At 47.2% G+C, this 15,436-nt stretch overlaps 1 protein-coding gene across 5 annotated transcripts in view; it reads left to right on the forward strand.

The window, feature by feature from the left end:
- Positions 1–755: 755 nt before the first annotated feature.
- FHL3 (four and a half LIM domains 3) overlaps positions 756–15,436 on the forward strand; it is a 31,549-nt gene continuing 16,868 nt past the window's right edge. The window contains exon 1 of one of the 5 annotated variants that reach the window (XM_052810780.1): positions 756–884. Coding sequence is in view for 2 of the 5 variants with exons in the window: in XM_052810777.1 (XP_052666737.1) it covers positions 15,012–15,018 (7 nt within the window). In the remaining 3 variants the exon portion in view is untranslated. Of the gene's footprint in view, positions 885–1,187; positions 1,333–14,816; positions 15,019–15,436 lie in introns of those variants that run through there. The other 4 variants (XM_052810781.1, XM_052810779.1, XM_052810777.1 and 1 more) reach the window with 4 other exon arrangements.

Genomic DNA, 15,436 nt, shown 5'->3' on the forward strand with positions numbered 1-15,436 from the left:
CGCCGTGCACAGGCCGGAAGGGGCGGGGCTTCGGGGGGTCAGAGGTCGGGCACGCGGCTCGCCGGGCGGTGGCGCCGTCTCCCCGGCGACGGCGCGGTCCGGTGCGCGGTTCCTGCCCGGCTGGGCCCCGCCACCCCCTTCGCCCCTTCAGAGCCGCGGCGGGAGGCTGAGCGCAGCCCCGTTAAGCCGCGTCGGTGCTGCGCGGGCGGGAGGCTCGGACGGAGCCGACCTTCCCCCGGGGGAGCCGGCGCACGGCCCCGAGGGTCCGGCCAGGACCCTCGGCCGCGCCCCGGGCGCTGCTCTGCCGCCGCGGACTGCTGCCGTTCGGCGGCCGAGCCCGCTCGGGAGGCTGGGCCCCGTCCGTCGGGCCCGGGCGGGAGCGGCGCCGGGCGGCTGGAGGGCGCGGGCCCGCGGCTGCGGGTGGCTCGGCTCCTGGCCAGGGGTCCCCGCCGCCGCTGGGGGCTCCCGCCCGGCCCGGGCGGGGCTTGTCCGCGCCCTCCCGCGGCGCGCAGGCCGGGCTCTGAACCGCAGCCCCGGGAGCTGGCGCGGCTGGGCCCCCCCCCCGCCCCCCTGCCGTGCGTTTCAGCCGTGGGGCCGGTTGCGAGCCCGCGGCTGGGCGGGGGAAGAGCCGCGCCGGGCGGGAGCCGCCGCTCCCGGGAGGGGGAGCCGCAGGGCAGGCGACGGGCTGCGGCGGTGGGGAGGCTCCGCGGGGCTGCCTTGTGCCCGGCGCCGGGAGCCGTAGACGGGGGCTCCCCTACGGGTCGGGAGCCGGCGTCTTTCCCCGCTGCCCCTTCGGCGACAGACGAGCCCGCGGCCGGCCGGCTCTCCCGGCGCCCAGCACCGCCGCTCCCCCCCGTCCTGCGGACGGCCCCGCGCCTCGCCGAGCTGAGTAGCGGGGAAGCGCGGCCCGGGGTGGGGGGGCGGGCGGGCTCCGGGGTGGCCGCTCGGAAGCGAACGGGTAGGTGAGGGGATTAGCGCCGGGCCGGCGGCCTCGGGACGGGTACGGAGAGGGGGTGTTCCGCTGCGCCCCGCTGCCTCACGGGGCACGCGGGGAGCCTCCCGCGGGGGTCGGGGACAGGCGGCCCCGCTGCCGGGAGCGTCCCACTCACAGGCGGCGGCGTAACCGCTCCCGGCTCTCGGGGCGAGCGCCTGTACGGGGCGGGCACCGGACGGCCGAGCCCGGCGGCCCGGCCCAGCCCAGCCCGCCGCCCCTCGGCCCCGCCCCGGGCCGGGCTCCGCGCGGCGGGGCCGGGGAGCAGTGCCGAGCCGCGCCGAGCCTGCCCATCGCCGGGCGAGCAGCGAGCGGGGGCGCGGCACCGGGACACCGACCAGGTGGGTCGGGAGGGGACGGGACGGGCGGCGCCGGTGGGGGGCACCGCGGCGGGAGCTCGGGCCGGCGGCGGGAGGCGCCGCTGCTGCCCGCTCTGGTCCCCGCGGGTCGGGGCGGTCGCGGGGCGGCGGCGGGCTGGGGGGGGGGGGCGGAAGGGAAGGTGTCCCCGCGGCCGGTGTCCCCGCGGCCGGTGTCCCCGGCGCTCTGCGGGGACGGGCATCCCGGCTGGGCTCGGTCTGTCGTTACCCGGGATGTGGCTCGCCCTCAGAGCTCCGCTTCGGTGCGTTCTGGGAAGCAGAGCTTGCACCGTTTTCTGAAAGAAAAAACAAATCTTTCCGCCGTGTCTCTCTCTCTCTCCCAGACTGTATAGTTGCAATGCTTAACTGGTATTTTATTAAGAAAGCTCCAAAACTTAACCAATAAAACTCGGAAGTAAACTTAAACTAAATGCTCAAACGTAGCATAGAGAAATTTTCAACACATCCTAAATGGTCGCTATCTTTCCAGAGAATCCCAGGGTAGGTACAGGGAAAGACTGCTCAAAGCCTTGCTTTTTTTTTTTTTTGTGAGTGTTAAACAAAGACTCAAAAGTCACAGTTTGAACCTTGCTATTAAAAAATAGCTCAGCTTCTTTTCAAAATGTGTTTTTACTGAACACAGTTTTGTTTCAGATTACCTGTAAGAAAATGTAACAATGTTTTCTTTCCTGGTTTCCAGTGTTGTTGGTATTTTGTACTTGCTTTTACATTAATCACTTTGACTCTTTCATGAGGATTAATGGAAATGTTGGATATACTTTATAGTTAGCCTGGGTGAAGCATGTTAGTAGGAATTATTCTCTAGTGACTCAAAGCTCAAATGGATGGCATATGATGGTGGTTACTTATCTTCACAGTGCAGGCTTTGATACTGAAGTCTCTATACTTAGATTTGAATTTAGTACGTTCACTGTTTCCCAGTTTTGGAAATCACAAAGAAATCTTTCCAAAGTGGAAAACCCGTTATAGGAGCACAGGGAAAGTCACCCTAGGCCAGGCCGAAGGTCTGATGAACGCAGTATCCTTGTGGCAGCACAGGCCACTAGCGAACAGCTAGGGAAGAGTGCGGGGAGATTTCTTTTACTTTTCTGACTCTTCTACAAAATCATTAGAAATCTGTGGCTCTTCTAGCTGCCATGAATGTGTGGTTGTCAAATATTCCTTTACTGTTAATTTTTGAGAAGCATTTTCTTGGCCATTTCCTTAGGAGTCTCTCGTATTTAAGTATCTGCCTTTGGCATGAGTAATATTTTTCTGTTGTTCACAAAGGTGTTGAAGCTGTCACATTTCCCTAATTTGCTTTGTCAAAGTGTGGTTTAACTTCCTGATAGGCAGGCCATCAGCAGGGCAGCAGGAAAGGGGAAGTCTGACATTTCTCCTGTCTTACTTTTGTGCCATTTTTGTTCCTTTTCCTAGGATGGAGACCGTATGGTTCTCTTGCATCTCTTGCCGGCTCCTTCCTTAGAGGCACAGAGTTGTGAGCATTACTTTAATTCTTACCCAGCTAGGTCTGTAATTTTGTATACTGGTGGCAGAGCATAGGAGACAAAAATATAGTTAGTTGTGGGCACTAATTATAGTGGATGCTCTACAGCAAAAAGTATGGTTTGGAATAAGAACTCCTTAAACCTGTACATAGGGAGTGGTGGGGATACACCGAAGGCAGGGTGGTATTTGGAAATATCCAGAATTCCCTAGCAGGAAGCCCTGTGAACAGTTCCATGGTCTCAGCTTCTGGAGCACCGCTGTCTTTCCATCTTGGATGTTTTTGAGGTGCCTCTTGGGGAAAAATCTGCACATCTCCCCTGCCTGCAAAATAGCACCTGAAGAGCTGAGTGGTGACTAGTGTGCTGAAGATCAGGCTGGCTCCTTGGTGTTTGGGAGGACGGCAGGTCACTGCCATTCCCTCTGCAGGATTTGCAGCCATCTGCAGCATGTCTGCTGTCAGCTCTGCTTCCTGTTTACACTGCAGTTCGTTTTGGAGCGGACTCTGAAACAGCCATGCTGTCTGAGGACACAGCTGGCAGCTGGGTGGCTCAGCTCTCCGAGATCATCATGGGGAGGAAAGGCAGGAGTCTCTTTCCTGGCCCGTGTCATTGTGGTTACCCTGATGACACGTGCTTTTTTTTTTTTCCTGTAGAGTGCCAGCCCTGTGTGGCTATAGGTAGTGTTCACTGGTCAATAGATTTGAGAGGTATCAGCTCAGTGATGTTCTTCTGGGTTTTGGACCTACCAGCTTTAAGACAGAGGTGAACCCTTAACTGATGGAGCCAGGAAAAACTTCTCTGCGGGCAGGTTACTGAAATTCCCAGTACACCAACTTTGGAAGCACTTGGTTCTGTTCACAGCCAGGACCCACTTGCTCCATTGCTTGCTCTATGAGGTAAGATGCTTTCTACTGTGTTCCTAACTGTGGCTGAGCTGATGCTGTTACACGGCCTGCTGTTTTTTGAAATGCCAGCGGAAAATGGAATAAACTGATTACTTTTAGTGCTCAAGTGATTCCCACCCTCTCTCCCTGGAAAAGGACTTTTATGGTAGTCACAGCACTGATACACAAGATTTTCATGGTGGCTCTCTGGGGTCCTCGTTCATGTCTGTAGGATTTTCACTGTCCGTAGCTTGCATGAGGTCATGCTTCAAGAGCCCTAATTGCAGCAGTAGCCTTGGGAGAGAGATGTGAGTGTAAACCTTTCTGTCTCTGCTTCACCTTTCGTGTGAGAAAGTTTCCATAGACAATGAAGGTGCTTACAGAAAAGTGGGGGGTGACTGGCTGGCTCGTCTGAATAAAAGCCAAACTTCTTAACTTGGCAAACAGCTTCATAATTTCTTCTAATTGCTCAAGTAAGGAAAGCATTTCTCCTCTGGTGTTTGGTATCCCTGGTCGACATCTGCTGTTCTTGGATTGCCTGTGCCCACTATGGAGCACCCAGCTTGGTCTGGCAAGAAGGTGGTGCAAATGACATTTGCAGTTTTGCTCAGCATTTGACACCAGAGCGCAAGCTGCTACACCTCGTTCCTCAGGGGACTTTGAGCATTTCTGCTGAAATAGGTGCAATTTCGATGGCCAAACTGGAAAAATTCAGAAAGAACTTGACAGTGTTTTGCCTGGTGATGTCATGAGAACAAATGTAAATGGTTTACTCTGTTTAAAGAAAAAAAGAAAAGGACAGCTATAACAGTAGAAACCAGCTGCATCTAGGAAAGGGAAAAGACCAGTTGTTAGGGGGCAGAGAAACTTTACCAGTATTATTTAATCTTCAGATTGCTACCAAGAGTTTAGGATCACTTTTAAAGGATAGGTTGTTCAAGTACAAGGGCTGAGAGTTTGCAAGCAAAGGGGTTCAGCTGCACGTGCTTTGTTGGTTTCAGTGGGACTTGGGTCCCACAGCCAGACTTGACAGCTCTGACTGCTCTCTGTGAAGCAGCTGCCATGAAGCTGCTGCAGCGTTCTCTGTTCTGCAGCCATTCGACAGAGGAGGTGGCATTTCCCATGAAGGCTGGTACGTAGTTACTAGACTTTGTCCATTAAGAAGTGGTGGGTCTTTAGCTACAGTTGGGAAGAAAAATGCTGCATTCTGAGGAGATGTAGTTGCTGAGAAAAGTCCTTGGTCTTTGTTTCTTTTCTTCCTTCCGTTTTGCACTGGTTTTGCCAGGTGTAAAACACAATTGTCAGCAGTTTGCAGGGAGGAGGAGTGTCAGTTTTCCTGTTGAAGAAAATATCAAGGGTCTGATTGTGAAGGGAAAGGGGAAATTGAAGAATGCCACATGGCTTCCACCTTCCTGTATTTCATCGTAGCAGAATTGCCTCTGCTGAGTGACTCACTTTGTGTCTGTTGATATTTGCTAAATGGAGAACAGTTTTAACAAATGACTCTGCCCTTACTTAACAGGAGTCTACCAAGAGGATAATATTACTGTGGGAGGAATCAGAAAGACATGTCCATTAGGGCTAAGTTAATCAAGAGTTATTTAGAAATATGTTAACACAGAATCCAAATAGCAATGGAATAAAAATCCTGAAATTTATGTTCTTGTTCTTAGTGCAGTCTCCTTTTGGCTTTATTTGGCCTGTGGTCATCTGACTGTTAACGTTAACTCATACCATTTTTTATTTGCCTCTGAATATGTTACTGTAGATTGTCCTAGCCTTGCAAGTTGCAGAGTTCTTTTCTGTAAAGTATTTTGAACTTCTCAAATACAAAACAAATTTCTTAAATCAGCACCATGGATAAATATTAACTCTAGACCCTTCCAATTGGTGTCATTGCTGGACGAAAGTTTGTTGATGTTTATGCCCAACCTGCCCAGTGCCAGTTCTGTTCAGGAATATAAATTATCTTCCAGCACCAACCTGGTGGCTGATGCCAAGGACATAATCTTAACTGCTTCCTAACTTAGTTTTGAATGTCTGAGCTGTAAGCCAGAGGAATGTGCTGTATCTAACCTGGAGCTGTTAGCGGCCTCCAATGTCATAAATCCAGTGAGTGGAGAAGCCAGTGCAGGTGACTGGACAGCTGGAGCTGTTTTCTCTACACACGAGGGGGAAAGGGACCTCTGAATAGCTCAAGGAAATGCTCAGTGTTGTTGGAACGGCCGTGGATCTGCTTCCCTAGTGCTTCCTTCAGCACATGTTACACTTGACCTTGCCAGCACTAAACGCCAATAGGAGTCAAGTCATTGTCCCCAGTGGCAGATTAAACTGCTTGGCCATTGTTGAGAGTCCAAGATTTTCCTCTCTCACCCTGTTTAAATGACTGCTTGGATGTGCAGCCAAAGTAAACATGAGCTAATAAAAAATGTAGAGATAACAGATACAGACTAGCTGTTGCGGACTAAACAGGCATGCTGTAGCACAAAGATGTGTGAGTTTTGCTTGCATCTTTTCTGCTTTAGTTTTGAAGCTCAATTAGCTGAAAAAGAGGTGGTACGGATCAAGTATAACTTCCTTTCTATTGTGATAGGGGAACTGTATTTACGTGTATCCTTTGAATCAGAAAGGGATCTGTTAGGCTGCTGAGGATCTAGTGCCTGCCTTGCAAGGTATAATGCGCAAACCCCAGGCTAGCACTTCCTCACTTGAGAGCTGGAAGTGTGGTGGCAGTCCATGCAGTTTTGGAATACTTTCCTGTATTTCCCCACAGTCCATTTCCTTGTTGGCAATAGATGCATTTTCAGTTGACTTTTTACTTTTTCATTTACACAGTACGCAGCCTGTGAAGGCCATTGCTGTAAGATAACACTGAGATCAGTAGTCTGTGGGGGGTTGTAAGGAGGTGAGATAGCTATGTGGCTATCAGGAGTGCCTAAACTTATGGTAAAGGAAAGAATGAGATCAGGAGAGGATCAAAAATCTTTCCGTGTGTGAAGCCACTGTGAAGTGGTAGGGGCTGCATTGTCCATGTATTCCTGTGATGCAGTGCTTTTGGGTACTGTGTTATAAAAGGTGCTGAAGTGAATAGCTGGAGAGGTACTATAACTGTTTTAAGTGCTTGAATGTTGCTAGCATACGTAATCACTGTGTGTCTGAAGATGGCTGACCTGCCAAAGTCCTTTTGCAGTGGCTTTCTTTGCTTTCCCCTTCCTGAGGCCTGGGTTGGCATGCCTTTGGCTCTGGTGGGATAGCACGGTCTTGCACTCTGTCCTCCAGCCTCTTCTGTAGTGGAATGGCAAGCAGTGATCAAAAGGTTATAGAGAAACTGAGGGCTGAGAGTGTGATATGACATTAAAGGATTAAAGGCTGCTGGGCAATAATTACCATAAACGATGCAGACAAGTCCAGATCTAGGAACAGTTTTTCCTCTTTCATCCCAAGCCAGTCATGGCTCATGCTGACAGCACACCTGGAAATGAGGTAACTGAATACTCTGCCCACATTGCTCAGATTTGCTGGGGCTTGGGCACAGATGTAGGATGTGTTTTCTTTGCTCCTGGGCAACCTTTGTTCTCCTGCAGCCAGAAAGTCTTATTTACTGGTGAAATGAGACAAGGCAGGGTGCTTCTCATCCTTTCTTGGGAAAGATGCTCCTAAGCCACCTGTGCTGTGACTTTCCTGAGAAATACCCTTTCCAGATGCGGAGATCTTGCTGCTATTGAAGTTTGAGGCAGAAATACTTCCAGTGCTGCCTGAACATGTTATTTAGGTCAATTGCAAGGAAGATGGCAGCATGAATCAGAAAAGAAGTTGGAAGAGGAGGAAAGTCATTAGACAGCACCTTGACATCCCCTGCCAATGCAGGATTTTTCTCTGCCAGCACAGAAGCACAGTTAGAGATCATATTTGTTGTCTTCTGTGCTCTCTGTACACTCCTGTAACTTTGAGTAGCTGGACTGGAAATGAAAGAGAAGGCTGCAAACAAAAGCCTTGCCTTTATTACTCCGCATCAGTGTACCTATTTCCTGGTGTATTAACTAATGTCTCTGAAACAGAGAGAGCGAGCAAGGTGCTCTCTTTATCCCTCTGGAAAACAAGATACATCAGAATAATTGCTCTAACTGCATCCATTTTGGGTGAATGAGTCTCCAGAAGATGCTTTTGAGGAGGCACAGTCATCACATTTTTGTGGCAACCGCTCACTGGTGGAGTGCTGGCTGAAATAGCTCGCGTGATTTTCCCACCAGGTAATGGACAGGCGGTGCCTGGTGTGCACTGGCAGCACCAAGGAGCACTAGGGGTGTGCAGGGAGGAAAGCAAAGCCAACAGCCTTGAGCGCGCTGGGCTGGGTGTTGGGCTGAAGGGATGTCGGCAATGGTGGGAAACCTAAAAACGTCCCATTGGGCAGGGCTTTGCTGAGCACTCCATTTCCCTTCCCAGAGGAAGCAGCCTGAATTTACCCGTTGCTCTGTAGAGACCTGTAGGCTAAAACAAATTATTCTTACGCAGTAGAAAACATTGGGACCAACCTTAACTGATGAAGCAATTTGCCAGCTTTTAGCCTCAAGCTCCCTAGTCCCTCAGGGCTTTCCAGTGTAATGACTTGGGTCGGTTTCCCAGAAAGATTCCCTTGGATATGTGCTGTTGGCAATACTCTGGCTCATTACTGGCCGTTTTATTTTTCCAAGAGCCAGCTCTTGTTAGCTTCGTTCTCACAGTATTGTTTTCTTTCTAGAAGAAGATTTTGCTGGCTCTCCTAAACTATCACATGGGAATTGCTTACTAGCTTAGATTTATTTTTTTTTGTTTTGACCCAAAGCTGTGCTTCGCTCCCCTCTGTAACAGTGCCAACATCATTTCCAGTCTCTTTTAAGCATATGTTTTGCAATAATATCTAAACTCTTGGCTCCAAATAACTGCCTTACAGAGAGATTAGTATCTTTTAACGAAGGAATTGAGAAGCAAATAGTGAGAACAAAAGCAGTATCTTGAGAGCCTGTAAGACCATCCTGACCTTTCCCAAAGGCCTCAGCCTAGACTTCAGGGTTTAGCTAGCAGATGGCAGAAATCAGGGTGGACTTTAGTTTGCGTAGTCCTCTGCCCAGTCACTGTGTTTGCTGGAAATGTGCTTTGCACATTGTTGCCATCTGGGCTTGACTGTACTATTCTTAAAATCTCCAGGGAACCTTCTCTAGCAGAGCTCATCTCTGATGGAAGTCCTCTTTGGCTGACCTTGCACTGAGGCTAGTATTAGCAGCATGGATTTTTTGAGATTTGACAGCAGCATTCTTCATAGGAAGAAAACTGGCTTGGGAAATGTTTTGTCCTGGCTGGGAAAGAAGGTATGCCACTTTCTAGTTGCGTTCTCCAGGTATCCAGCTGGGTATGTGGTATTAAACTAGAGAGTGAGGAGGTCAATATTAACGTTTTCAAAACTTCAGAGGAAAGTGCTACGGGAACGCAAAGGCCTTTAGAAAACCAACTGAAAAATTGCCTTTGCTTTAGATGGGAGAACTAGATGTAGAGGTGAGAAGGAAGTTGTATGAGGCTATTCAGGAAATTAGCAGCAGCGGTGGGAGTATACCCCTTATCTTCTGATGTTAAAAAGCTCCTCCTTGGTTTGCATCAGCGTGTGTCTGGGAGGCTGTGCCTGATCTGCAGAAATAAAGATTAATGGTTAGAGAATTGGCGTCTTTGGAAGTGAAATTTCTCTCCTAATTAGCACATTGCTCAATTTGGGTTGCAGGTGAGTTGAGTTCCTGTTGCTCCACATGTTTTTATGAGTTTGTTGCTTGTTAGTGCACATGACTATATATGAGTGTACAGATTTCAGCATCTCCCTAGGACTAAATAGCACCAGGGTTAAATGTATTTGCTTTTGTTGAGTCTTTAGCTACAAAGTTTTGTGGCAGAATAGCGGAAGTGTGTAAAGCTGATGCTCTGGTGAATGTTAAATGAGACTATCTGCACTTACATTTCTATCCTCATTGATTCTTCCTTTGTACTGCAGTAGTATCATAGATCTGGAGGTTGCAAATTTCAATTAAATTTGTGCAAAATGGCTTTGGGGCAGTTTCTGCTTGGGAATCTTTGTTGTTGTCCTTGTAAATAGAAAACCTGATGCACCGGACTAAAATAATGCAATCAGAATGGATTTTCTAGAAATGTTTTCTAATCCCTCTGAATTGTGATTCTTAAAATTTAAATTTAAAATGTCTTCTGCCACACAGGCAGAATGAGGGCTCCAAATGCTGTGAATAACTGCTCTTGGCAGCACTATTTACCAAAGTAGTAGCTAAGTTGGATCCTGTGTGTTCTGACCTGCCCGAGTCACAGGTCGTCCATTTGCACCAGCTGCTGCAGTGTCCCAGAGAATTTCCTGCATTGCTTTTTAAACATTTATATATGCAGGGACAAGGAATAGATCAGAAGACTCTCATATACCACGAAGATCCTTTCCTGATGTTACGTGCTGTGTAGCCACCTCTTCCTCAAAGCTCTTTCCAGCTGGCCTCATCTCTCCATGCTGTTCCAAGGTTTTTACCTTTACTTGCGTGAGTGAGCCTGGGGTTGTGGTGTTCTCTTTTGCTCATCCTTTGGTAGAGCAGGCAGTTGAGATGTGTTGAACCTGGAGCTGAGAGTCTCAGAACTGCAAGGGAGCTGACTAACAAGTGGCTGCTTACAAAGGGAGGCGAGAGTAAGCCGAGGGGGGGGAGACAGAATCTTCATCTGAATCTAAATGAACAGTCTGCTTTTCAGAAGAACTGAGCTGACTTTGCCTGAAATCAAAAGGATGGATAGGTGGTCAGCATCCCTGGAATTGAGAGGCTAAGATACAGGCTGCCAAATACAAAAACAAGGCAAGAACAAAACAAAAAACTCTCCCAACCTCTGTTCTGAGGCTGTACCTGCTCTGGCTCAGATACCCTTCCACACCTGAAATGTTGTGTATCTCCCAGCTTGAGCAGCCGGTCCCAGGAGCAGTGCTGTCCTCTGGAGAGCAGGGTGTCTGTGTTCCTGTTGGCACTGTGCATCTCGCAACATGTGCTCACAGACCTGTGTTCACATCTCAATCGCAGAGCTCTGTACTCGTGACACATTTATGATGGATTGCTGAACACTGAACCTGTGGCACCCGTTTGTCTTCTGTTCCCTCCTGCCTGCCCCAGTCCATCCTTAGTGAAAAGTCTCACTCTTTCCTCAAACTTTTGCACTCTCCAGCTGTGCACCAGTTGGAGCTCACTTGAGGCTACTTTTGATACAAACTCCAGGAGAATTTGTGTGACAGTCCCAAAGAGTCTCCTCTCCATGCCTGTCCTGTTGCAGCTTTGTCCTTTGTTTCCCAGGCGTAAGGGACTCCTGCCTTTTGCAGCCCTCTCCGGCTCAGCTGGCCAGCCCTCCTTCAGCCAGGCTCTTGAGAAATCTTCGTGGAGAGTTAGACCTGGCAGATGGAGGCTGTTACCTCATTCCACAAAAATGCTTTGTTATTGAGAAAATGGAAACTGTCTGAGGTTTGGGAGCTGAATAGAGTCATTGGTGTCTGTTTTAACCGCAGTTTGGTGGTGACTGCTGAAAGTTCCCCTCTCCGAGCATTCCCTTTTCCTACACCCATAATCTTCAAGTCAACGGAGAGCTGCAGGGATTTAACTCATTAGCTGAACAAATGCTGAATACTGTTGCATACTTTGCAGAAACTTTGCTAAACCCTCAGCATCTTCCAGCAAAAGAAAAATGGCTATCCAATAAATAACCCTTTGCAAACTGTTGGCCAGAAAAGTGATCCCGATGGATACTAAGCCAAATTCAACTCTTTTTTACAATCTCAGCTGTGCTTCTTGTTTACTTGATTTTTAAAAAGCTATATGAAGATTATGCAGGAACTTCTTGGAGAGAAAAGGCATGCATGGAGGCTTATGTTTTGTAATGCTTTAACACAGGTATCTGAATACCAGTTCTGAAGAGAAATTTCATTAGTAATTTTTAAAAGGCGATTTCGGCACTGGGGATTTGGGAGCATAGGAGAAAGAATAAAAATAGGGATTGAACTATTTGCAAGCTGGTTTTCATATTGCTGTGAACAGTGACTTGAGTTAGTACAGAAGAGCACTAACCTAAATACAAGACTTGTTTTAGTTAACAGATATTTGTATGCATTTGTGAAACTGTGGCATCTGATACCTCCTGCTGAGAATACTGCATAAGCATTATTCACCAAGCACCCTAACAGAGCTGAAAGCAGCAGTGTTGGCTTTTTGGAAAAAAAATGAACACTTTATTTATGTATTTTTAAACTAATGAATCTTAGCAGGCCAAATGAATGGCTTCCAGCTGCTACAGATGGTTTTTACATGACTAAATATTTTGATGCATAGAAAAACCTAGAATACTGGAACCACAAGATATTAAATATTTAATTATTACCCCAGAATATAAATATGGCCTTGATATTTTGAATTTGTTTACCCAAATTTCAAGTGTTCACTTAGAAATTCATCAATTAATGCGGTTCCGATCTCGTTATCTGGGAAGAAGAGTGACTACTCAGCATCTTCTCCAAGTTTCTTTAAATGTCGGAGTGGGTTTCAGTAACAGGAATTTGCTTAACTAGAGAAATAATCCCAGCCGTTTCAGGCAGAACCCAGGATCAGTACTTTAGCTGTAATGAACTGTTTCCGTTCTAGATCCCTGCTTTCTGTGGGTTTACAGTGTAACCATAAAAATCCTTTCCAGGCTGAGCTCTGCCTCCTGAGGTCTTTGGGAGGTTTTTTAATATAAAATGCAAATTGTAAAAACAATTAGCAGTTGATTTTTCAGACTGTATCTTACCAGTTTAGAGCCCATTCTAGACATGTGTTGGTTTTGTAACTGTAAAGCAACCTTATTTCTTGAATGATCCAAGCCCACAGGATTTCCCTCATGTGAGTGTATCAGAGGTTAGGTAATTTCTGTTGTAGTTTAGATATGTGTGGCTGCAGATCATGCCGTTTTCTGCTAAAACCGCGTGTATAGTAACTCAGTACTGCTGGTGAAAAATGTCTGCTTTTTAAGGCTCTTCTAATGAAACAAAAGAAATTGAATAATATCTCTATCTGAAAGGCCTAACTTCAGCATGGTTGAAGACAACAATTCCTCTCTGAGGTCCACATCTGATGGCAGTATTCCTAGATATTGCTTAGGATGTGAAGATGGTGAAGAAAGAACAGCAGCAAAAAAAGTGGGTCCAGAACTGTCTCTGACTGCAAGGACTACTTTTGTCAGCATCATGCTGACAGCATCGCATACTAGCCTAAGCTGCTGACTTTGCCAGGCTTTTGACCTCACCTTGGAATTCCACTACCCTCATTTAAGGAAAACATGGCTTTTTGTAGTCTCAAGAACTAACACAGTTTGAACTGGTGTGTAACTCCTGGTGCTGCACTACTCCAGTGCCTTCTTTCAGCTCAGCATGCTCACTTTTAAAGCCCAACGTTTAAATAGTAGGAGCAACTAGCAAAGGCATGGTGTTACTTGGTCGAAAGATCTGGAGTCTGGATTAACTGTACTTTGCACAGCACTGTGTCTGTCTGTCATAGAATGGTTTGAGTTGGAAGGGTCCTTAAAGATCATGTCTTTCTCTTCCTTCCTTTTTCCCCTGCTTCTCACAAAGAGTTCAGTTTGTGGAATCTATTTGGACATATATCTATAACATGCATTAGTGTCACGGTTCCCAGGCTGACGGGGATATGTGCTGCATCTCAGAAGGAGAAGAAAGATGGACAGGGCCTTGGATCTTGGTTCCATTTTTAGTTCTACCAGGCTTGCCTTGTGCCAAAACCGTCTGAGGTGCAAATCCCAGTAGGGAGATAAAATAACACCCTGCCCTGCAGGTATTATAAGGGTAAATAATGTTTTTGCTGGTGACAGCTGTTACGGAATTGAGGAAGCAACAATCCTATGAGAGGTACAGGGGTGCCAGATCTGTGGAAACTAAGCACTCTTGCATTTATGGTCTTGCACTGGATCATCATAAATATTTCTGTTATTTGCAGTAGGGAGTCAGGGAGCTAAACTACTTTCCAAGTAAAGAAACTAATCCTTTAGCTTGTGTCCTTAAATGTGGATTAGTTATTCTCATCTGCCTCTTTTCTCAGCACATGGAAATTTTCAAATAGAAAAGTCAGCTTTTAAATTTTAAGGCATTTCAGTGGCTACCTTTAACCCAGTGAACACTTCGTATCAAGAAAATTGCTGTGATGCCTGACTCAGAGGGTTCTGGAATATGTAGAGTAGTAGTGGTGCTTACTAAAGAGTCATTAATAGCAAAAAGTACAGTGTGTTGCATGTAACTCAGCCAAAAGAAGTTTTATTTCTAGCATTTCTCAACCCTATGCAAACATCATGTAACTCACAGGAAGATTAAATCTGGCCCATTGTGCTTGTATAGAAGTTTTGGATGTGTTGCTTTTGGAGAGCCTGAAGAGCCGTATGTGGAAAATCAGAAATGCACTTCAGGTTGGTGAAGGTGTTAGACCATATGCACAGACTATATCATGCTTCATGCTCTGTGAAACAATGACTCAACTAAGGAATGATGAAGTAGATGAAGTAAGTGCTTTCAGATCCTTGATAGCTTTGAGTTTTAACTTTAGAAAAAGACGCAGAGCAGAACTTTGAATAAGAGTGGAAGAGGGCAATCCAGAGATTTTGAGTAACTGAGTCCCAGGTAGATCATGCTGTTTGAATAACACAGACCCTTTCCAGTGGAAATCAATGAGTTCTGCGGCTCACCTGGTTAGCGCCTGACTTGGTAAGTCAGGCTAATAATAATGTTCATTAGCTTTTCACTTTCTGTTAGGAGTTTTGCTTTGTTCTCTCTTTTTTTTTTTTTCCTGTCATCGCGACATTGAGAAATAGAAAGGGTTTGGAAGTGAACTATATCTACACAAAATTGGAATCTGAATTCTTATGTCTCTTATGAAAATTTAGAGTAACTTGAATTGTAAGTGTCCAATTTCTAGTCACAAGTAATGACATTCAAACCTCTGTAGGAAATGCAATCCCTGTGCTGATGTCACCCTCTGGTTTATTATGTGCCTGCTTTTTGTTTCTGGGCAAGCACTTGAGTGTGTTGCTAGTGAAGTGATGATTTACTAGCGAGAGTCCCTTGCTGGTCACACCTGCTCTAACTGTCTGCGGTGTGAGTCATTGGGAGAGCCACCCTTGTGCTGCTTCTCACAGTGTTGCTGCCGCTGAGGCTGTTGGGTTTGACGCTGGTCCATCCCGTTCTGCAATGCAAGGTAACAGAGAACTGATCTGAGTTTTTGTTTCCAGGGGTTTGCCAGTTTGGGACAAATAGCTTGTAAATAGAGCATTTTTGTTCTGGTTGGTTAGGAGAATAGAGGGAGGGTTATTAGGGTGTTGGTGGTATCTTGTTGCAGTGAAGCTCATGGTCCTCAAACTGCCTGAGCATGCAAACAGCTTTGGAAAATCTTTCGATCTAGTCAGAGAGCAGGTTGCTGTTGCTTCCTTCAGTGAACGAGTGCGGAGCATCTTCTCTGCAGCAAAAAAAGGGGGCATTGCTTCATATCTGCTGCTTCAGGGGCTGAAACATCAACTCTTCTTGGTCTTTACCTGAAAGTTGTCATGGGAGGAGCCTCAGTGAAAATTCTGACCTTTTGGTTCCTTTTTAATCTGTAACAAATGCGTTTCATGTAG

Source organism: Harpia harpyja, chromosome 16 (genome assembly GCF_026419915.1).
Source record: "Harpia harpyja isolate bHarHar1 chromosome 16, bHarHar1 primary haplotype, whole genome shotgun sequence".
NCBI classification, from domain to species: Eukaryota; Metazoa; Chordata; class Aves; order Accipitriformes; family Accipitridae; genus Harpia; species Harpia harpyja.